Here is a 25,144-nt window from a genome sequence, read left to right as displayed (position 1 = left end):
TACGCAGAAAAATAGTCAACAAATGTATTACCAAACAATATCCTGTAACTTTTTCTTTCAAATAAACTTTTTCTGAAAAATATATAAAAATTTGGCGCACATACTTTCTCATCATGCCTCGTATATTCCTACATCTGTTTAAGATATATATTACACAATCAGACATATGATGCAGTCATTAAAAATAAAAAACACTTGTGGTCCTGGCAAGACCCCACTCCGTATACTATGTTACACATTTTGAAAGATTAATTTTTGGATTTTTCAAAATTAATATGAACACCATAAATTTTTGAAAATGGCCCGTGAACAAGTCTCAAATAATGACATTCTTTGGGTGCTGGATGAATTATCTCAGTGACCTAGACGATGTCTAGAGCAATCCTAATGAGGACTTTATCTGAGAACATTCACCTTGAAGTGAATTCAGAATAAAGTGACACTGCAAACGAAAATTATGATTGAGACTCTGATGAAGGAGATGAGGTTATTGCGAAGTCAGGATGAAAATGGACAAGTTCAATGGCCCCGTGACTCACTGTCATCAATATGACATTGCCAAAGGATCTTCCAAGCCAATGAATGCAAGTGATCTTACACCCACAATGTCCAAATTTTTGATCATAATCTTTAATGATCAAGTTGTAGATACTATATGCATCTTCAGCAATAGTGAAGCATCTTGTGCTGTTCACTGTTACAATGCCAATACTGCTCTGAACAGAATGAGAAGTAGGATAGATGTAGAGTCTGCGAAACTGAGAGTGTTGCTTGATGTACTACTGATTGTTGGAGTTCTTTGCTGCTGAAAGGAATCAATTTCTGAAATGTGGACAATATCTTGCAGTTTTTACTGCTGCCATGACATGGAATCAATTTGTCCATATTTTTTTATTTTATCAGCTTTGACAATAAACAAATATGTCAACAATACTTATCTAATTTAAATATACTTTTAGACATCCAAAGAATCTAATCTGCGTAACTGTCTACAAAAAATATATGGTCCCCAGAAGACCCTAGCTTGGTAAACAATGCTGATAACTAAGGCTTCGAATGTTAGCAATTACCAGGGTAGTAGCGGATGAATATCTGTCACAATTGATGCTTTATGATAAGACAAGTTTTCAAGCAAATGGAATGTTGTCTGTAACAATATGACAATATCTAGTTGAAACCAGTAAGTAATATTATCCACCTTGTGAGAAGTGCTCCAAAACATAACATTTTTTCACTATTTCTAAAAATAGAAGTACTCCCTGTGCTTCTTTTTGGCTGGCTGTTTACATAAATTTTGTACTTGGTAATGCTTGCAATTGTCTTTTCACAAAGTTACAGCTTGATCCAAATAAAGCTGTTTTCTAGGATGCTTGAAAATCCCTGAACAACACAATTTGTTGATAGTGAACATGCCATGACAGTCCAAATGATAAGAAACTACAGAAATAGTTTTAGGTAGCATGACCTTTACTGAGTATAATGAAAGCAATTCCAAGTTCATAGTTAGATAAATTACTGTTTCAAGACACCCCATAGTTGCCTCATTTCTGTTTCTTATCTTAAGTGCATTTTTACCACTCTTCTTTTAATTTTCGTTTGTGCTGTGGAAAAATCTTTGGAGAGAATAATCCCCAGAACTAAAATACAATAAAACTGCAGATGTGAGGGACTTTCCTACGGAATCCACGAATAATTTCCTGACATTGTTTCCTCTAGTGATCTGTGTAATTTGTTTCTTCCTTCTGTTGCTATTTACTTTGTAATTTTTTCAACATCTTTTAGGTACATTAATCATATACAAACCATCATTTTCAGTCCTCTAGGATTTAATGAAATGTAGTTGGAAGAAATGCTTAGTTATTTTAAAGAAAACATAATACAACTGTATTAAAATTTACCCAAGCTAGCACATGTGGATCAAAATTTTAGCCATTCAACAGTATTACTTTTCTTCTCATGTATTTTCTCTTCCATTCACTAAGTTGAAATGGATTTCCCAAATTTTAATTACTCCTTTTCCATTTTTATCACATTGAGTGGAAATCACTCCTGTTATATCTGTGAAATTATTTTTTAACATATGCCTTTCATGTATATTATATATAAAACTCACCTGGCATGACATTGTAACTTCACCACCAGTTGCTTCAAATGTAGCATCTTGTTGTGGAAATACAATCCTTGGCATACATGCCATCTGATCAGTTGCAACCTCTTGCCAAAGCATGCCTTTCAGTTTCTCTGGCTCTTCACACTGTGTATCTTGGGTGTTTAGCTTATGTTCAAGTGTCCATTCACGCAATGGAGCCAGTTGACAATCACATCGCCATGGATTGTCATGCAGTTCGAGTGATCTGTTGATGTGCAGGATTATTTACAGGCATTATAATTGACTTCTACATCATCAACAAAAAATAATGAAAAGTCTTGGAAGCAATACAAAAAGACACAATATGAAGGAAGACCATCTCATGCTATAGAGGTTGCATTAAGTAGTACACAAACATATTCTTCATGAAATCACAAGTTCAACAGCTGAGCTGCTGCGTATTGTGAACGAACTGAGATTAAAAAGATCCAAGAAGTGGGTAGGGTAGGGGAGTGAGAGGGGTTGATGGAGGCTTAGCAAGTTAGAGAGAGAAAAAGGAGAAGTTAACCCCTAGTGGGTGCATCCCTGCCAAGGCATCAGAGAAATAAAATATATTACATACAATAACATCATAACATCTAATACTATGAAACCCTTGGGGGGGGCGGGGGGGCAGTGACCCGTGGAGGGTGCATCCCTGGCAGGGCATCAGAGAAATAAAATATCTCCAATGAACTTATAGCTATTGTAGCGTCTGACCCAGAGCAGACGGCCGCAAAAGGCATCTGTATCCCACGTTAGGGGCAGCCTCCAGAGTTGTGGAAGACAATAGAATATCACCACACATTATTTTCCCTGCATAACCCAGTCTCCTTTTTATACACAAAATATTGCTTCCTCCAACTGCTGATAAAATATTCCCCTGGTCAGATCTCCAGTGAGGGGAGGGAAACAACAACAACAACAACAACAACAACAACATGAAAGGAGGTGCAATTTCAAAACAAGGATTGGTACCTGGAATGACAAAGCACTGCTACTGGCAGGAAAAGGAGAAAACCTTAAAAGAGAGATGGAAAAGAATAATAGAACCTGGTAGGAATTCCTCAGGTAAGATGAGATGGGTGAGAAGAACTGCAATCAGATGAATATGTACTACTTGGGAGGACAAATAAAAAGAATTGATGGAGTAGAAGTGATAACGGCAAAGAAATTGGCTATTTGTGTAGGAAATGTAAACTGTGTAAGTGACATGGTTATTTTTGTAAAGTGAAACGAATAAAAGAAAGTATTTTTATTATCCTAGTATATATGACAACTTCAGAACATGGTGTTCAAAACTCGCAGGAGAGGAGTTATACTTTGAAATCACCAGCAGATAAATATAGAAAACAAACGAATTTTATACTGGTTGAAGAAAAGTATGGAAGTGGAATCAGGAAGGTAGATACATTATAAGATTCAAATATTACTAGTAACCACAATTTACTTATGGCAGAATGTTGTTGTTGTAGTCTTCAGTCCTGAGACTGGTTTGATGCAGCTCTCCATGCTACTCTATCCTGTGCAAGCCTCTTCATCTCCCAGTACCTACTGCAATCTACATCCTTCTGAATCTGCTTAGTGTGTTCATCTCTTGGTCTCCCTCTACGATTTTTATCCTCCACTCCGCCCTTCAATACTAAATTGGTGACCCCTTGATGCCTCAGAACATGTACTACCAACCGATCCCTTCTTCTAGTCAAGTTGTGCCATAAACTTCTCTTCTCCCCAATCCTATTCAATACCTCCTCATTAGTTATATGATCTACCCATCTAATCTTCAGCATTCTTCTGTAGCACCACATTTCAAAAGCTTCTATTCTCTTCTTGTCCAAACTATCTTTTGTCCATGTTTCACTTCCATACATGGCTACACTCCATACAAATACTTTCAGAAATGACTTCCTGACACTTAAATCTATACTCGATGTTAACAAATTTCTCTTCTTCAGAAATGTTTTCCTTGCCATTGCCAGTCTACATTTTATATCCTCACTACTTCGGCTATCATCAGTTATTTTGCTCCCCAAATAGCAAAACTCCTTTACTACTTTAAGTTTCTCATTTCCTAATCTAATTCCCTCATCATCACCCGACTTAATTCGACTACATTCCATTATCCTCATTTTGCTTTTGTTGATGTTCATCTTATATCTTCCTTTCAAGACACTGTCCATTCCGTTCAACTGCTCTTCCAAGTCCTTTGCTGTCTCTGACAGAATTACAATGTCGTCGGCGAACCTCAAAGTTTTTATTTCTTCTCCATGGATTTTAATACCTACTTTGAATTTTTCTTTTGTTTCCTTCACTGCTTGCTCAATATACAGATTGAATAACGTCGGGGAAAGGCTACAGCTCTGTCTCACTCCCTTCCCAACCACTGCTTCCCTTTCATGCCCCTCGATTCTTATAACTGCCATCTGGTTTTTGTGCAAATTGTAAATAGCCTTTCGCTCCCTGTATTTTACACTTGCCACCATCAGAATTTGAAAGAGAGTATTCCAGTCAACATTGTCAAAAGCTTTCTCTAAGTCTACAAATGCTAGAAACGTATTTTTGCCCTCCCTTAATCTAGCTTCTAAGATGAGTCATAGGGTCAGTATAGCCTCACGTGTTCCAACATTTCTACAGAATCCAAACATATCTTCCCCGAGGTTGCCTTCTACTACTTTTTCTATTCTTCTGTAAAGAATTAGCATTAGTATTTTGCAGCTGTGGCTTATTAAACTGATAGTCCAGTAATTTTCACATCTGTCAAAACCTGCTTTCTTTGGGATTTGAATTATTATATTCTTCTTGAAGTCTGAGGGTATTTCGCCTGTTTCATACATCTTGCTCACCAGATGGTAGACTTTTGTCAGGACTGGCTCTCCCAAGGCCGTCAGTAGTTCCAATGGAATGTTGTCTACTCCAGGGGCCTTGTTTTGACTCAGGTCATTCAGTGCTCTGTCAAACTCTTCACGCAGTATCGTATCTCCCATTTCATATTCATCTACATCCTCTTCCATTTCCATAATACTGTCCTCAAGTACATCGCCCTTGTATAGACCCTCTATATACTCCTTTCACCTTTCTGCTTTCCCTTCTTTGCTTAGAACTGGGTTTCCATCTGAGCTCTTGATGTTCATGCAAGTGGTTCTCTTATCTCCAAAGGTCTCTTTAATTTTCCTGTAGGCAGTATCTACCTTACCCCTAGTGAGATAAGCCTCTACATCCTTACATTTGTCCTCTAGCCATCCCTGCTTAGCCATTTTGCACTTCCTGTCGATCTCATTTTTGAGACATTTGTATCCCTTTTTGCCTGCTTCATTTACTGCATTTTTATATTTTCTCCTTTCATCAATTAAATTCAATATATCTTCTGTTACCCAAGGATTATGGCAGAAATAGAAATAAAAATGAAAAACTTAAGAACACTGCTGTGCTGAAAAGGGACCTTGAGAAGAAGTTGAGATCTGGGAAAGAAAAAATTATGGAAAGGCTATTAGAAGAGATTATTAGTACATTAAGAGACAAAGAACCACATGATAACATAAATGAGTGATGAAATATGGTCAAAGAAGAAATCACAGAAGCAGAGCAAAAAGTATAGGATATGTAAACAGGAAAAAAAAAGAAAAGAAAAAGAAAGGTAGGTTGCACAAGAAATTATTTTGAAGGTGGAAGAAAGAAGAATATTCAGAAACAAGAACAATGAAGATGCAAAAAAGATGTACCAAATGCTCAATAATGAACTGTGTAGAAAAACAGAGCAGGCTACAAAAAACTGGCTAAACGAGGAGCGCAACACAACTGAAGAAATGGATAGGAATGGAAAAACTGGAAACCAAGAAATCCAGTGAGCACAGGACAATTAGCTCATTTCACATGCAGCCAAGAATCATTAACAAAAGGCTGGAAAAGGTAATGGAACAGTAGAACCATACTAAGGTGATTCTGTGCTGCTGGTAGAACTCCCAAATTGCTCCCACTTTTATCTAATGGAGATACCTTTCTGAATGTTTTTACACAGATTTAGCAAATTTTGTAAGTTTAAAGATACAGGAACCATTATTGATAAATATTTCTTAAACAAACTGTATTGATGAAAAACATCACACACAACACATTAAGTGTATCATGTCATTTATTTATTCCTCATAAACTATTAACAGTTCACAAATTACTAAGCAGAAATGAAAGAACAGCTATAACTAAAAGCTGAGAAAACATCCATTTCCAAGAATTATGTTTCCATTGTAATTTTACTTTGCATTTCCATGCTTCGAGCAAACAAAAGTCTTTGATTATCTCACTGAAGTCAAGTTGTGTCATATTCTATCCACAACATAGCTTAATTTGACAATCTGCTTTCACTCATACTTGACGCAAAGTAGTTTTCACCATCTTCATTTTGCCGAGAGGGGGGACCTTACCTTTGCATGGAGGAAATGGGGAAAAAAAACTTCAAAATATTCAAATAGGAAGTTCTTCAGCTGCCTCATCTGTACCTTTAAGATAGTTATTTCATAATGTAGCTCTACAGCATCACTATGTTATATTTGGCACCAAAATCAGTTGCACCAAAATCAGCTGTACATTTTTAGAGATAAGATACACAGCTTTAGGGTGTTTGTTGCATGAAGGTAAAGAAAGACAAATGAAATTGTTTGATATACTTATGTGAGATCTGTTTCCCATTTCATTTATTATACTATAACATGCTTTGGAGGACTGTAGCTCAGTCTCACTCCAGTCATTAGTCAGCAGAAACTGGCAAAAACCAAAATCCTTCAGGCAAATAGCATCTGCGCCAACACTCACTCATTGACCTTTGAGATTCTACAATACCATTGGTAAGAAGTAGAAAGACTTCTATTGTTGAATATGAATGAGCTACATAGGCAGCAGTTGTGTGAATCAAATGCACAGTATTCACTTAAACCATGCTAGTGATGGATGTCCGTTCAGCAGCAATCATTTGTTTGTGATTTACTCATACAAAATGATGCTGTTGATGGGGCACTATGACACTAGTGGCTTTTACAGTTATGGGGCCATGGGAAAGCTTCTTCTTATGAACAAAGGACAGGAACAGGAGTGGTAGGAGAATTCACAAACCTCTCCCAGTTAATTCTTAAACCATCTTTCTTTCTCCCCACCACTCCACCCCCAAAGTTTTTGCACCCCCTGTGTGCCCGTGCCCTTGGCAGAGGCATATCTTGTTCCCTCTTCAGTATAACTCTGTGGAGAAGAATATCGCTGAGGAACAATTTTGTTTTAGATGAAATAGAGGCAAAAGAAATGCAATAGGACTCTTACCAATTTTGGGAGAGAGACTTATTAAAAAGGCAAGTGACCTACATATGTGCTTCATTGAACTGTAAAAGTCATTTGATAGCATGGTTTGGTATAAGCTGGAAACCAGACAATTTATAAACTCATTATATTTCAATCGAAAAACGACAGTGAAAATGAGAGGAAGTTACCAAGTGGATAGAACTAGAAAAATGAGTAAGACAAGGTTGCTCTGTGTCTCCTACCCTTTTCAGTCTACACTTTGAAAAAATGATTGCCCATGACCCATTAGACGACAAGGGGTAAAAATTGGAGAGGAAGATTTGGTTTAACATCTCAACATCGATGTCATTAGAGATGGAGCACCAGCTCAGATGTTATTAAGGATGGGGAAGGAAATGGGTCACGCCCTTTTATAGGAACCATCCTGGGATTTGCCTGGGGCAATTTAGCGAAATTACAGAAAACTTAAATCCGGATGGCCGGACACGAGTTTGAAGCATCATCCTCCCAAACGCGCATCCAGTGTGCCACCTCGCTTGGTTAAAAGTTAGAGGAAGAAGAATATAGTGTTTGATGTTTTCAGATGACATGGTCCTTCTAGCAACAGGTGAAAAAGAATTACAAGATATAGTAGATGCCATTGAAGCTACAAGGAAGATTTATGAAATAAAAACCAATACAATGAAAGTAAAAGTAATGGTACTAGCAGGAAATTACTAGAAGCAGAAGAAAAACTGACTGTAAGAGCAGCGCAGATATCAAGGACAGCAATGGAAAAAGGAGCACTTTGTAAGAAAAAAGGACTTTTTTTTTGCATAAATATGGGCAAAGATGCTTGTATGGTGCTGAAACATGGGCACTAACTCCTACCTGTTTCCACATTTAAAGAAACATTCTGAGATGAGTGAAATGGATATAGTAGTTTTAATTCTGGAAGCATTGGTTCTGCTCACTGGTGTGAGTGTGTGTATATGTCCTGTGTGTGTGTGTGGGGGGGGGGGGGGGAGGCAGATGAATTGAACAAAGTTTACTGACTTAAACCGGGGCAATGTCAAAAAGAAGTGGAGCTCTTTGTAGTAAAACACTATTTCACTATCCGACCAAGAACTTTTCATTTTGCCTTCATATTGAGTCAAGTTTCAGCATTTATTATGCTACTAAACATTACATCATAAATTGAATCGTAACATCCTTTTATTTTGAAATATTTTGTTGTCCCGCAAATTAAGGACAGTTGCCATTTGATCTCAAACAACAGGTTTGGAACTAAAATTTCTGTGTTTTGATGCCTATATACAAAATTGTTCTACCTAGAAGTTGCACTGAAGCTGAATTACACAGCAGAAAAAAGGGAGACGACAGTTAACTAGCTACCCAATAGGATATTTCATTTCACTAGATAAGTAGCTGAGAAAAAATGTGAGATTGTTAAGATTGTGCTGAAAAAGTTCTTATTGTGAACCACATAGTGGAAATAATTATGTAATATTTTTTACAAGACCAATGGAGACAAATTTTAGAGATGAGAATACTCAGCATTCTGTTCATAAATGAAATCATGTGGTAAAAGTTTTTGTAACTGCCCAAACTACAGTGAATAATTTCTTGGTAGTCTGTTTTTATCATCTGGTTGTTACTACAATGCCATACAAAATAGAGAATGGGACATATCAGTGCTTATCTACAACAATTACTTGGCATCATTGTATAATGAATGGCAATAGATTTTAAAAACTGCTTTGCCACTCGCTTACATGGCTAGTTTATAATATGATTCAATATATTTAAAATTTCCAAATTCTGTCTCTTCTATGTACATTCCATTAATCATCTACATCTATATATATATACTCCACAAGCCACCATATGGTGTATGGCGGAGTGTACCTTGTACCAATATTAGTCATTTCCTTTCTTGTTCCACTCTCAAATAGAGCAAGAGAAAAATGACCATCTATAAGCTTTTGTAGAAGCCCTAATTTCTTTTAGCTTTATGCTCCCTACAGGATATGTACACTGATGGCAGCAGACTCATTCTGCAGTCAACTTCAAATGCTAGTTCTCTAAATTTTCTCGAACACTGTTTCACAAAAAAACATTGTCTTCCCTGCAGCCGTTCCCACTTGAGTTCATGAAGCATCTCTGTAATACTCACATGTTGATCGAACCTATGGGTAATAATCCTGGCAGCTCACCTCTGAATTGCTTCAGATTCAAAACACTCTAGCAGCACTCAAGAATGGGTCACACTAGTGTACTATACACTTCATGTTTAACAGGTAGGTGCTTATTCTTATTGTATTTCTTACCCTAAATCACACTCAGGGAATCACATTACTAGGTGAAAATAACAAATTTCATCAAAGTGACTGTGCCGAGAGAAGCATTAAGGAGCGAGTATATTTTTTTACCTGAATCAAAGTTTTTCTCTTAGGATGCAAAAGCAGTATTTATAAAATAAAAATCTCTCAGAATGTGAAACAGGGGAGGGAGTGTGACATCAAACTTTGTACAAGCAATGAGGAGAATACACCGCGATCAACTTTTGTTTTTGGTCAAATGTGTGTGTGGAGTGAAAAAAAGACTCCCTGTAAATTACTCAATGGGTTTTTGTGCCAATTTTCATAGCCAAATAAAGAACAGGAAAATGACAAATGGGGTATCAAATTGACCAACCTGAGGTCTGGTTTAAAAAATGGAAAATTATGATTAAGAAAAATGTAATCAGTGATTTGAGGAAAAATTGAAATGTTTCATGAGCAGATGCTCCTAGCTATGAGTGAGCCGTGAGCAGCCGCTGGTGAAGTATCAGTGCAGTGGCGAGTCACATATTTAGCTTTCATGTTTGTTTTGTAGTTTGATTCTTCATTTCTTTCTGAGTGTTTCTGTGCTTGCATATTTAATTACATAAAATCCTTGCGTATTCTCGTATTTGAGAGGTGTAATATTGCTTATTGATAGCTATAGAGTATAAATTTGCGGAGTCGTTAAGATATTGGCAGTAGGACGGGTAGGGTGTGTGCGTGCTGTGTGTGGGCACAGGAGCAGCTGAGCGTGCTGTTGGCCACGGTCAGCCGCCTTCAGGCTGCTGCCTCGAGGTGCAGTGACTGCGGAGGGTCTGGCGTGTCGCCTGAGACACCCCACGTGTCGCTTGCTGTGTCCGCTGACTCAGCCACCGAGGCACCTTCTAGGGTACCCAGTGTGTTGGGGCCGCCCTCACCTCAGGGTGAGTGGCGGACTGCAATGCGTTAGCGTCGCTTGAGGTGGAGGGCCAATGTGGAGGCTGGCCTCGCCCATTCATCCTGTCAGTGGGCAGGTGGCCGCTCCTTCAGCAGGGCCTGAGCAGGCACACGGTGGCAAAGGCTTGCTGGTTGTTGGGAGCTCCAAAGTTAGGCAGGTGATGGAGCCCCTTAGGGGAATGGCGTAAAGCGCTGGAAAGAAATCCAACGTACACTCAGTTTGTCTGCCGGGGGGCCTCATCCAAGATATGGAGGCCGCTTTACCTGCGGCTACCGGGCGTATGGGGTGCAGTCATCTGCAAGTAGTTGCTCACATTGGCACCTAGGATGCCTGTCACTTGGGTTCTGAGACAATCCTCAGTTCACACAGGCGGCTGGCGGATTTGGTGAAGACCGCTGGCCTCACACGTGGGGTGCAAGCAGAGTTCTCTATTTGCAGCATCGTTCCCAGAGTGGATCAGGGTCCTTTGGTTTGGAGCCAAGTGGAGGGTCTCAACCAGAGGCTTTGTTGACTTTGTGACGGTCTTGGCTGCAGATTTCTAGACTTGCGCTATTGGGTGGGGAATTGTAGGACACCCCTAGATAGGTCACGGGTGCACTACACAAAGGAAGCAGCTACTCGGATAGCAGAGTACTTGTGGCTTGCACATGGGGGTTTTTTAGGTTAGGCAGTAGTGCGAGATGTCCTGATAAACACTCACCAGTCGACGTGCAGGCACGGAAATCAGAACGTGCTCAGTGTAAAGATACTTCAGCTATCAAGATATTAGCAGTAAATTTTCAGAGTGTTCGGAATAAAGTTCCTGAATTTACTGCCCTCCAGGAAGCGTGTGGCGCGAGGAAGTTCTCAAATATTTAGTGAGGGTTGGAACGTGTATCAGAAAGACAGATTAGACACCGTAGGAGGTGGTGTCTTCATTGCAGTTGACAAAAATAGTGTGTCTACTGAGGTCGAAGTAGAGTGTGATTGTGTATCTGGACATGTTTAACAGGGTTAGGGGAAATAAAGTTAATTGTGGGGTGTTATTACCGGCCACCGTGACAGTTCTAGAATCATTCAAAGGGAGTCTACATTCCGTATCCCAGAAGTACCCGGATCATGCTATATTAGTTGGAGGTGACTTCAACCTACCTAGTATAGACTGGGATGTCTATGGATTCATTACAGGTGGTACAGACAAGACGTCGTGTGAATTACTTTTGAACACATTATCCGAAAACTGTCTTGAGCAGCTAAATCAACAGCCAACGTGTAATGGAAAAATTTTAGAGCTGGTAGCCACGAACAGACCAGACCTCATTGACGGTGTCAGTGTTGAGACAGGGATTAGTAATCATGATGTTGTCATTATGACTACGGTTACGAATGTTAAAAAGTCGGTCAAGAAGGCTAGGAGAGCATTCTTACTAGAAAGAGCAGATAAGCAGGTGTTAGCATCCCACTAAGTAAATGAATCGACTTCATTTACTTCTGGTACGATGGACGTGGAAGAATTATGGGCAAATTTTAAACACATTGTAAATCACACATTGGACAAGTATGTTCTGAAAAAGTGGTTTACGGAGGGAAAAGACCCACCATGGTTTAACAGCGCAATTCAGAGAATGCTCAGGAAACAAAGGCAGTTGCACTCGTGGTACAAGAATGATCGGGAGAATGAGGACTGGCAAAAGTTAGTAGAGATTCATGCTGCTGTAAAAAGAGCAATGTGTGAAGAATTCAACCACTACTACCATCACACCTTAGCAAAAGATCTTGCTGAAAACCCAAGGAAATTCTGGTCTTACGTAAAATCGGTAAGCGGGTCTAAGGCTTCCATCCAGTCACTCACTTATCGGTCTGGCCTGGCAAGGGAAGACAGCAAAACGAAAGCTGAAATTTTACATTTAGCATTTGAGGAATCTTACGCGCAGGAGGATCGTACAAACATACCGCCGTTTGAGTCTCATACAGATTCCCGTATGGAGGACATAGTGACAGACATCCTTGGGGTTGTGAAGCAGCTGAATGGGTTGGAAATAAATAAATTGCCAGGTCCTGATGGGATTCCACTTCGGTTTTACAGAGAGTACTAGACTGCATTGGCTCCTTACTTAGCTTGCATTTATCACGAATCTCTTGCCCAACGTGAAGTCCCGAGCAACTGGAAAAAAGTGCAGGTGACGCCTGTATACAAGAAGGGTAGAAGAACAGATCCTCAAAATTATAGACCAATATCCTTAACATTGGTTTGTTGCAGGATTCTCGAACATATTCTCAGTTTGAATATAATGAATTTCCTTCAGACAGAGAAGTTGCTGTCCATGCATCAGCACGGCTTTAGAAAGCATCGCTCCTGCGAAACGCAACTCGCCCTTTTTTCACATGATATCTTGCGAACCATGGATGAAAGGTATCAGACAGATGCCATATTCCTTGACTTCTGGAAAGCATTTGACTTGGTGCCCCACTGTAGACTCCTATCTAAGGTACGAGCATATCGGATTGGTTCCAAAGTATGTGAGTGGCTCGAAGACTTCTTAAGTAATAGAACCCAGTATGTTGTCCTCGATGGAGAGTGATTATTGGAGGTGAGGGTATCATCTGGAGTGCCCCAGGGAAGTGTGGTAGGTCCGCTGTTGTTTTCTATCTACATAATTGATCTTTTGGATAGGGTGGATAGCAACATGCGGCTGTCTGCTGATGATGCTGTGGTGTACGGGAAGGTGTCATCATTGAGTGACTGTAGGATGATACACGATGACTTGGTCAGGATTTGTGATTGGTGTAAAGAATGGCAGCTAACTCTAAATATAGATAAATGTAAATTAATGCAGATGAATAGGAAAAAGAATCCCGTAACGTTTGAATACTCCATTAGTAATGTAGTGCTTGACACAGTCATGTTGACTAAATATTTGGGCGTAACATTGCAGAGCGATATGAAGTGGGACAATCATGTAATGCCAGTTGTGGGAAAGGCGGATAGTCGTCTTCGGTTCATTGGTAGAATTTTGGGAAGATGTAGTTCATCTGTAAAGGAGACCGCTTATAAAACACTAATACAACCTATTCTTGAGTACTGCTCGAGTGTTTGGGATCCCTATCGGGTCAGATTGAGGGAGGACACAAAAGCAATTCAGAGGCGGGCTGCTAGATTTGTTACTGGTAGGTTTGATCATCATGCGAGTGTTATGGAAGTGCTTCAGGAACTCAGGTGGGAGTCTCTAGAGGACAGGAGGCATTCTTTTCGTGAATCGCTACTGAGGAAATTTAGAGAACCAGCATTTAAGGCTGACTGCAATACAATTTTACTGCCGCCAACTTAGATTTCATGGAAAGACCACAAAGATAAGGTAAGAGAGATTAGGGCTCGTACAGAAGCATATAGGCTTCTGTTTGGGAGTGGAACAGGGAGAGAAGATGCTAGTTGTGGTACGAGGTACCCTCCGCCATGCACCGTATGGTGGATTGAGGAGTATGTATGTAGATGTAGATGTAAATGAAGTCTCAAATTTTCATTTCTTCAAGGCCTAGCAAATCTGCATGAAAAAAGTTTCATTGTCATGATAATTCTGAGTAAAAAAAAAAATCCTTTGAACCAAGTACTAAATGTATGTAGATGTAGCTGTAAATGAAGTCTCAAATTTTCATTTCTTCAAGGCCTAGCAAATCTGCATGAAAAAAGTTTCATTGTCATGATATTTCTGAGTAAAAAAAAATTCCTTTGAACCAAGTACTAAATTTAGGGCGCTTTGAAAACAGAAGATGCTGGGAAGGCGAATGATCATACTTTCTGAACAAAATTTGAAAATTAAAAATAAATTTAAAAAAACTTTTAAATATTTTGTGAAATCATTTGTCTTACCTCAGCTTTTGCATGGGATAAAATGGTTCCGGATGCAAGGTTGCCAGACGATTTGAATCAAGCCTTAATGTGTGCAGGTCTGGTACATTTACAAAGGCCTTGTAGCCTATCTGTTCAATTTGATTATCATTGAGGCGTACTGTCTGCAGAAAAGTGAGTTCCCTGAAGATCCCATCAGGAACCTAGAAATATTTCATCAATTAAAATCAGAATTATCTCTCAGATAAACGTACTGCTGTCCACCTACAGTTACCACAGTTAGAGAAAATTTGTTTGAAACAGTGATTTACACATTCATAGAAAATGGTAAATAGCTTGCATGAGAATCTGAGTTACATATGCAGCATATTTTGAAACACAAATTCACAGTTAAAGTAAGAACTTCTACTGCCTTGTCTCGCTGTAACAAATATGTGAATGTTTCAACATTTCTTAGAAAAATAAGTTTTTGTTCTATTGCCTGTTTCACATAAGTTTTTTACAATATGTTTCATAAAATTGGACATGTTTTCATACCTTCTGTATCTGGTTATGGTCAAGATAGATAACACGTAACCTGAAGTTGTCATCGAACATTGATGGGTGAAGTTCAACAATTTGATTGTTTGACAAATCCAGTTCTATTAATAATTCCAGTCCACTGAAAGCACGTTTCCCAATTTCTCTAATGCTGCAGTCATGCAAGGACAGCTTCTGCAGGTTTACCAACTTAACATCACTGCAAAAAAAGTAATGAGACATTTTATGAAAATAATGACTTTTTCACAAGAATATCTAAAACATACTACTATAAACCATGCAAAAGATTAAGTATTTTTGCTTATTTTTGACAATAATGCAACACAATTACATGATTTCAGACATTTATTGGTTTATGTAAAAAAAAGACTAGACATTAGTTAAGTAGCATTTTAAAATTAAGTTTAATAACTGCAACCTATGGGAAGATCAAATGTAAAAGACAATGAAGATGCCTCCACTCAACTTACATAGCGTCTGACATTGCTAGTATTTAACATCTTTGAAGTATTGTACTGTGGCAATGCTCTTACTAGTTATCTGAAGAAAGTGTATAACCAACTGGATTTGAGAAAGACTGCCAAACATGTGGCAACATAGAAATAATAAGAGAAAGTAATGATCAGAAAGCTAATTTTTATGTCATGGTAGTTTCTCTATCTGGTGTAGTTACAACCACAGATAGTTTTCAAGTTGGATGGGGCCCCACTCTTCCTGAATATAAGCCCACTGCCTTAATCACTGCACCACACCACTCACACTATCTCTCTCTCTCTCTCTCTCTCTCTCTCTCTCTCTCTCTCAACAAACTACCCAAACTCAGTAGAGTGAGGTATGTAAAATTGTTTAATTGCTGGAAACATAAATGTGAACACTAATCTACTGCTAGCGTTTGAGAAGAATTTATTCAGTATGACTGCTACTCACTCTTCTTTGTTAGTGCAGAAATGCCATTACATTAAATTACAAACAGCAAGAACTAGTGGCTACAGAACACGATTACTACAATATTTCATCAAAATCACAATTTTAAAATTTATTAATAACTAGTTTTGGCTATTCTTCAGATATGTTGTATCCAGTCAGATGTACATTCCACACACAAGTCTGATGTTGCATGTAGCAGACATGTATTTTAATAGCAAGTAACTGGCACTCCTAAATGATACTCCTTGTAAAATAACACAATTGCCCTAGCTGTACAATTTGTTCAATGTTTTTGGTCACCAGAAACTCGTTACATAATACACTGTCTAAGTAGAGCAGATCAAAAGTATCTCAATACCTATTAGTAGACATTAATATAGTAAGGGTCCACCCTCCACCTTTATGATAAATTGAACTCTGCTGGGGACACCTTCAATGACGTGTCTGAATGTTTGTGGAGGAATGGCAGCCCAGTTTTCCTCAAGAGCAAAAGCCAGAGGAGATAGTAATGTAGGGCACTGGGGTTCAGAGAAAAGTCAATGTCCTAACTTGCCCCAAAGGTGTTTTCCACAAACTGTTACCTCAAAGATGCTTTATGACAGGGTGCACTGTCATGCTGATGTAAATGATCATTGTCTCTAAACTGTCTCTCTCTCTCTCCTGTACACAGTATACAGAGCTTTAAAATGTGTTCATATCCTTGCATATTTTGCATTTTGTTACATGCAATAAGAGGACCACACCCCTAAGTACGAGAAACGGCCCCAATACTGTAACACAGTCTCCTCTGTACTTCACTGTTGGCACTATACATAATAACGGAAAACATTCTCCAGACATTCACCGAGCCAAATCCTTCCATCAGATTGCACAGGGTACAGTGTGGTTCACCATTCACCTGTTTCCAGTCACCTACCATCCACTCACCTCATGTGTTACTTAGCAATGACTACAGAAATGTGTGACTTATGAGGAACTGATTGTTTGTTGTACCCCATTCTTTTTAACTTCCTACGCCACGTCACTGTGATAGCTGGACTGTTGGTAGTATTTTGGAACTCATGAATGATTCCTTCTGATGATTGCGTATGATTCTTTTTATAACCATCCTCTGCAATGCTTGGTGGTCCCTCAGTACATGAAGTCTGCCTGGTCTTGGTTTAGCTATGGTTGTTCCTTCGCACTCCCACTTCTCAGTCGCATCACCAACAGTCAACATGGGCAGCTTTAAAGGGTAGAAATTCCCTGATGGATTTTTTACTCAGGTTGTTCTTCTTAGTGTGCCTATGACAACCATTTAAACGAAGTGCAGTGCCTCAGCAAGATGCACTGCTTTTGGGCTTCCTGGAGCCAGATCCTTTTGCACCACAATGCCTGGGGAGATGGTGTAAACAGGGCAGTGAAGGAAATGGATCATCATCTGCTCAACACGCATGCCTCGGATGATAATTCTTCGTTATTGCAGGGCCCCCATTTTTACATTTCAGTATTACTCTGGTCAATGCCCATGTGGAGACCATTAAGTGATCTTCATGTTGTCCATGACAGACTGTTTCCTGGGGGTAGATCCTCTTTTGGTACTATCCTATCACTTTTAGCTCTTTCCTGTCACCGTTGAAGCCTCTCTTCTGTCTTTGACTTCACTAAGGGGGAGGTACTTGAGATGAAGCATTTCCTGCTGTGAAGATGTCGAGCAACAAGATCACGCCCATGAAATGAATGTCTGTCATCAGTGCTGACATTGCTCCTTTCGGATTTTGCTGTTACTATCTGACTATCTGCCTGATACAGGGTGGAGCCATTACAGCCACAACATGGATCTTCTTGACGGCAGTTGGTATCAAGACTCCTGTCACCTGGTGGCAAGTTTGGTGAAGAGCAATAGCAACCAGTTTTGAGTGGCAGGATTGCTACCACTCAGGGGGAAGTATATTCTCCTGGCAAGTAGCACAAGGCTAGAGCCAATGTCTGAAGTACATGCGAGCTTGCTTTCCAACTTGGGCCTTTGAATTTTTTAAAGATGCTTTTTTGTGCTGCTAGCTTCATTCTGACACTGTCACAATATCACTTGGATGTTAGTCTCCTATCAAGAATAACCCTAAGGTATTTAGGGGTAAAGCTATGGTTGAGAGGAGTTCCCAATTATGAGACTTTTAAACTATAGTTAGCATATTTGTTACTGAGATGGGAGGAGTTGACTACTGTTATGCTTGGATTTGGCTTCAGGCTGTTGGCCTCATAATATTTTCCCATGCTGTGAAGAACAGATGCAAGTTGTCTTTCAATGCCTTCAAATGGCTTATGATGGGTGGAGAGGGGCAGATCGATGGCATAAATAAACGAGGTGCAAGCCTTGTTATGTGACTGGTTATTGGTGTGCATGTTATAGGGTGATGCTTATTGAAATGTATGAAATAAAATCGTTGTAACTTCTGAACAGTTTGCGTTAGGACATTCAAACTGCATAGTTTGCTGTGGGGCATAATGGGAATTAGTATGTGCTGTATGGTTTGGTATGTCGATGAAGCTCACACGCATTTGGATGGTTTCATCAATAAGCAAAATTGGTGCATTTGGGGGACTGAAAGTCTGAATTTCACGATCAAGAAGTCCCTTCACTCTCAACAGGTCACTGTGTGGTGTGCAACATCCCATCATGGAATAATTGCTGCAAAATTCCTTGATGGCACGTTGACTACTGAACGGTACGTGAAGGTTTTGGAAGATGATTTCATCCCCATTATCCAAAGTGACCCTGATTGCGACAAGATGTAGTTCATAAAGACTGAGCTCAACCTCATATGAACAGGGGAGTGTTTGATGTCCTGCAGGAGCACTTTGGGGAACACATTCTAGCTCTGGGGTACCCAGAGACCACTGGCTTGGACTTCAATTGTCACCATATTCTTCAGATCTGAACACAAGCGACTCCTTTTTGTGGGGCTATAGATTGAAGACAAGATGTACAGCAGTAATCGCAAAACCATTGCTGAGCTGAAAACAGCCATTCAGGAGGTCATCGACAGCATCGACGTTCTGACACTTCAGCAGGTCATGCAGAATTTTGCTATCTGTCTGTGCCATTTTTTTGTTTTGCGCCACTGATTTTTGGGGTTTTGAAAACTAACATAGAATCTTCTATTGCTGAGCAGGTCTGCAGTATCTTTATAAATCTGTAACTTTGGTTGTGTTGTACACCTTTGAGAGAAGTTTCCTGATGTTTACCATGTTGTAGGCCACACTCAAGTCAGGGGGGGGGGGGGGGGGGTGGAGACGTAGGACGTCAAACAGTTTGACTTGGAGCAAGAAAGGCAAAATAGGACATTTTAATTTCTACTGTCTATACTTTTACAAATAAATTCATAAAACTATGTCAGCATGACCACAAAGGATTCAGGATTCACACTCATAACAGTGGAAGTTCAAAAACACAGCATAAAATCATACATGTGAAATTTCGTCATTTTTCACTTACTATTGGCTGCATTTGTTGGTATAGGTACACTTTTATCATAAGTAAGAGAGATTCTTCGATGAATTTTGCACAGCATACAAACTATACTTACAGGTGTAGGGAACTCAATAATTTATTTAATTTATGGACAAAATGAATGAGCTGTTACATTTTAACCTTCATGTCTAGAAAAAACTCAAATTTTATATTTAATTATCTCAATTTTTACCACAGTTTTTAATAGATTTGGAAAATTGTAGAGTTTTGCATTAAGGAGTTTTTGTTTAGTAAGCATACCAAGTTTGAAAGTAATAAAATATTTATTTAGAAAGTTTCTGCTTGTATTTGGCATTCTTTTAGAACTGTCCAGCACCATAAGCAGGTTCCTTTTCATTTTTTGAATCAGATTTCTTCCTTTTCGCATTCCTGTGATGCATTCTTCTTGATTTTATCACCCCCAAAAATGATTTATCTGCTTTCACTACACACTCTCTATCGCATACAAAGCTTTGATGCAGTTCACTCCGGGCTTAATTCCCATTTTCACTAAGACATATTTCTTGATTTGCACACCTTAAAACATGAAACTGCATCACAAACAGCAACAGCAAGGGCATTTCTTCCCACAAAAATGGTTTTCGGCAGTCTTTCTCATATACATTGGTTAAAACTATCATTCAGATTTTGGGTACAGCCAGAGAATTCCTATGATGATATTCTTCACCACCAGCAATTGACCTTTGGTAGCCACATCATGATTCACTTCCTTTTGGGCACAAGTTGTGGATAGGGTTATTGTCTGTGGACATTTTGTGGAAGCATAAGGCCCAAACTGTTTGTTTCATATTTTCAAGTTCCCTGTATTCCTTCTTATTGCCAAGCCATATGTCTATAGCTTGTCGATTTCTGCATCCGTCAGTCACCCACTCCCATTTTTTCCTGAGAAATATTGTCTCAGCCAAGTCTTTTCTGTAGATCTCCCACACATTCTAAATTCTGCACAAGACAACTCCCTGCACTTCCATACCTCCATTCGAGCCTTTATAGTGCGTATTACATTCATGATATGGAATCCCTCTCACATAACTATAACAAAATTTGCTCAACACTTCAACATCTTGTAATTTGCCAGTGTCAACAGATGTTGTCGTAACAACACCATTCAATGAAGTGTGCGCTCTTCTTTGCCAGGTACAATAAAAAGCGGCCACTATGTACCTGTCACCACCAATTTCGATAACAAATTGTTCTGCAGCACTTTTCTTGATGATTCTCCAACGTCTTTTACAGCCCCAAGCAGTAAGCCACAATATCTCTCAAGTTTTGCTGGAGGAGGTGGAAGATTCATCACTGCACAGTGTTTTTGCTGCCTCCTGTTCCCTACCAATACAGCGCATGCCACATGCTACCATCAAATTCATATGATAGCCTTAGTTTACGATTTTAGATTCATACAAGACGCACCAACGTTGCATTTGCTGCATATCACGGATAAGTTCGTAGCAAGGCCTTTCCTGGCACTCTCTCATCTTCCAACACAGAAACACACTGCACACCAAAGCAATGCTTGCACATAACATTGTCCAATATTAACTGTGCCAGCATGTTAACATCATTCACGAATCTCCAGATTCACAGCCTCCGTTTCCATTAACACCAACTACGAGTTCCCTTCTTAGAGCACTCGCGGTGGTTTGTTTACCGGCTCTGGGAGGTTGCAGTCTTGAGCCACTGGTGTAACATTTGTTGTAGCTTCCTTTACTGTGTATCTGTTGCCCTGGTGACGTTGTTTACGGCTGAAATAACGAATTCTAGGTATCTTGTGCGATAATATGCCACAAACGAACACAAAACAAGTGTCCGATACCATTCCCCAGATTTTAGTAATGACGTCATAACTAAGGCAGAGACGCTGACTAGTGGCAGTCCTTGATAGCAACTGATCATATTCGTAAACAAACGAATGTAGCATACTATAAAATTACACACACGGCTCGTATGATTAATTACTTAGGCACAAATTATACCGACAAGAATTAAAGATAACAAAAATAAATAAGAACAGAAAAAGAGAAGTATACATGTCTGAAGTAAGCTATTATCGTAATTTATGTTAGTAAGAAAAACACAGAGAACTTTTAAATCCAGTATGGTATAGCGAATGGTGAAGTCATAATATTATGAATCAGCATTAATTTTTAATACCAATTGTTAAGTCTAACGGGATGGGGACACAAATAACGAAAACTGACAAACAGTAGGATCTAACAAATACTGGAATCGGTCACTGGAACTGACTTATATAGGTCAGTTCTAGTTACCTATTCCAACCAAAGTGTTACAGGATTTCTGCATATGGTATTACTGTCTTCATTGCTATGAAAAAGAGAAAAAATTGGAAGCTGCAACTACAATACTTATTAGTTTTGCGTAGTAATTCTGAGCTCAGTAAGGAATCTAGAAATCCTACAAAAACATAGTCCACAGATTTACTGCAAAAATGTCCAAGGTTATGAACTATCGAAAAGTTGGAATCGGTAACCTAAGTCACTTCTCCCCCCCCCCCCCCCCCCTCCATGAACCATGGACCTTGCCGTTGGTGGGGAGGCTTGCGTGCCTCAGCGATACAGATAGCCGTACGGTAGGTGCAACCACAACGGAGGGGTGTCTGTTGAGAGGCCAGACAAACGTGTGGTTCCTGAAGAGGGGCAGCAGCGTTTTCAGTAGTTGCATGGGCAACAGTCTGGATGATTGACTGATCTGGCCTTGTAACAATAACCAAAACGGCCTTGCTGTGCTGGTACTGCGAACGGCTGAAAGCAAGGGGAAACTACAGCCGTAATTTTTCCCGAGGGCATGCAGCTTTACTGTATGATTAAATGATGATGGAGTCCTCTTGGGTAAAATATTCCAGAGGTAAAATAGTCCCCCATTCGGATCTCCAGGCGGGGACTACTCAAGAGGATGTCGTTATCAGGAGAAAGAAAACTGGCGTTCTATGGATCGGAGCGTGGAATGTCAGATCCCTTAATCGGGCAGGTAGGTTAGAAAATTTAAAAAGGGAAATGGATAGGTTGAAGTTAGATATAGTGGGAATTAGTGAAGTTCGGTGGCAGGAGGAACAAAACTTCTGGTCAGGTGACTACAGGGCTATAAACACAAGATCAAACAGGGGTAATGCAGGAGTAGGTTTAATAATGAATAGGAAAATAGGAATGCGGGTAAGCTACTACAAACAGCGTAGTGAACGCATTATTGTGGCCAAGATAGATACGAAGCCCACACCTACTACAGTAGTACAAGTTTATACGCCAACTAGCTCTGCAGATGAAGAAATTGAAGAAATGTATGATGAAATGAAAGAAATTATTCAGATTGTGAAGGGAGACGAAAATTTAATAGTCATGGGTGACTGGAATTCGAGTGTAGGAAAAGGGAGAGAAGGAAACATAGTAGGTGAATATGGATTGGGGCTAAGAAATGAAAGAGGAAGCCGCCTGGTAGAATTTTGCACAGAGCACAACATAATCATAGCTAACACTTGGTTTAAGAATCATGAAAGAAGGTTGTATACATGGAAGAACCCTGGATATACTAAAAGGTATCAGAACCAGGTTTTAAATTGTAAGACATTTCCAGGGGCAGATGTGGACTCTGACCACAATCTATTGGTTATGACCTGTAGATTAAAACTGAAGAAACTGCAAAAAGGTGGGAATTTAAGGAGATGGGACCTGGATAAACTGAAAGAACCAGAACAGAGGTTGTACAGAGTTTCAGGGAGAGCATAAGGGAACAATTGACAGGAATGGGGGAAAGAAACACAGTAGAAGAAGAATGGGTAGCTTTGAGGGATGAAGTAGCGAAGGCAGCAGAGGATCATGTAGGTAAAAGAACGAGGGCTAGTAGAAATCCTTGGGTAACAGAAGAAATATTGAATTTAATTGATGAAAGGAGAAAATATAAAAATGCAGTAAATGAAGCAGGCAAAAAGGAATACAAACGTCTCAAAAATGAGGTCGACAGGAAGTGCAAAATGGCTAAGCAGGGATGGCTAGAGGACAAATGTAAGGATGTAGAGGCCTATCTCACTAGGGGTAAGATAGATACTGTCTACAGGAAAATTAAAGAGACATTTGGAGATAAGAGAACGACTTGTATGTATATCAAGAGCTCAGATGGAAACCCAGTTCTAAGCAAAGAACGAAAAGCAGAAAGGTGGAAGGAGTATATAGAGGGTCTATACAAGGGCGATGTACTTGAGGACAATATTATGGAAATGGAAGAGGATGTAGATGAAGATGAAATGGGAGATATGATACTGCGTGAAGAATTTGACAGAGCACTGAAAGAACTGAGTCGAAACAAGGCCCCCAGAGTAGACAACATTCCATTGGAACTACTGATGGCCTTGGGAGAGCCAGTCCTGACAAAACTCTACCATCTGGTGAGCAAGATATATGAAACAGGCGAAATACCCTCAGACTTCAAGAAGAATATAATAATTCCAATCCCAAAGAAAGAAGGTGTTGACAGATGTGAAAATTACCGAACTATCAGTTTAATAAGCCACAGCTGCAAAATACTAACACGAATTCTTTACAGAAGAATGGAAAAACTAGTAGAAGCCAACCGCGGGGAAGATCAGTTTGGATTCCGTAGAAATGTAGGAACACGTGAGGCAGTACTGACCCTACGACGTATCTTGGAGGAAAGATTGAGGAAAGGCAAACCTACGTTTCTAGCATTTGTAGACTTAGAGAAAGCTTTTGACAATGTTGACTGGAATATTCTCTTTCAAATTCTGAAGGTGGCACGGGTAAAATACAGGGAGCGAAAAGCTATTTACAATTTGTACAGAAACCAGATGGCAGTTATAAGAGTCGAGGGGCATAAAAGGAAGCAGTGGTTGGGAAGGGAGTGAGACAGGGTTGTAGCCTCTCCCTGATGTTATTCAATCTGTATATTGAGCAAGAAGTAAAGGAAACAAAGGAAAAGTTCGGAGTAGGTATTAAAATCCATGGAGAAGAAATAAAAACTTTGAGGTTCGCTGATGACATTGTAATTCTGTCAGAGATAGCAAAGGACTTGGAAGAGCAGTTGAATGGAATGGACAGTGTCTTGAAAGGAGGACATAAGATGAACATCAACAAAAGCAAAACAAGGATAATGGAATGTAGTCTAATTAAGTCGGGTGATGCTGAGGGAATTAGATTAGGAAATGAGACACTTAAAGTAGTAAAGGAGTTTTGCTATTTGGGGAGCAAAATAACTGATGATGGTCGAAGTAGAGAGGATATAAAATGTAGACTGGAAATGGCAAGGAAAGCGTTTCTGAAGAAGAGAAATTTGTTAACATCGAGTATAGATTTAAGTGTCAGGAAGTCGCTTCTGAAAGTTGGTTCAAATGGCTCTGAGCACTATGGGACTTAACATCTATGGTCATCAGTCCCCTAGAACTTAGAACTACTTAAACCTAACTAACCTAAGGACATCACACAACACCCAGCCATCACGAGGCAGAGAAAATCCCTGACCCCGCCGGGAATCGAACCCGGGAACCCGGGCGTGGGAAGCGAGAACGCTACCGCACGACCACGAGGTGCGGGCGCTTCTGAAAGTATTTGTATGGAGTGTAGCCATGTATGGAAGTGAAACATGGACGATAAATAGTTTGAACAAGAAGAGAATAGAAGCTTTCGAAATGTGGTGCTACAGAAGAATGGTGAAGATTAGATGGGTAGAT

The 25,144-nt window shown here is 39.6% G+C and overlaps 1 protein-coding gene across 1 annotated transcript in view; it reads right to left on the bottom strand.

Moving 5' to 3' along the window:
• Positions 1-25,144, bottom strand: part of LOC124622259 (leucine-rich repeat-containing protein 24-like) — a 375,418-nt gene that overhangs the window by 25,517 nt on the left and 324,757 nt on the right. The window contains exons 4-6 of the mRNA XM_047147921.1: positions 15,015-15,216; positions 14,499-14,680; positions 2,114-2,354 (exon numbers count right to left, since the gene is read on the bottom strand). Coding sequence (XP_047003877.1) covers positions 2,114-2,354; positions 14,499-14,680; positions 15,015-15,216 — 625 coding nt within the window. The remainder of the gene's footprint in view (positions 1-2,113; positions 2,355-14,498; positions 14,681-15,014; positions 15,217-25,144) is intronic.

The sequence above is a fragment of the Schistocerca americana genome, chromosome 7 (genome assembly GCF_021461395.2).
Source record: "Schistocerca americana isolate TAMUIC-IGC-003095 chromosome 7, iqSchAmer2.1, whole genome shotgun sequence".
In the NCBI taxonomy this organism is placed as follows: Eukaryota; Metazoa; Arthropoda; class Insecta; order Orthoptera; family Acrididae; genus Schistocerca; species Schistocerca americana.
This window is presented reverse-complemented; position numbering and strand designations above follow the sequence as displayed.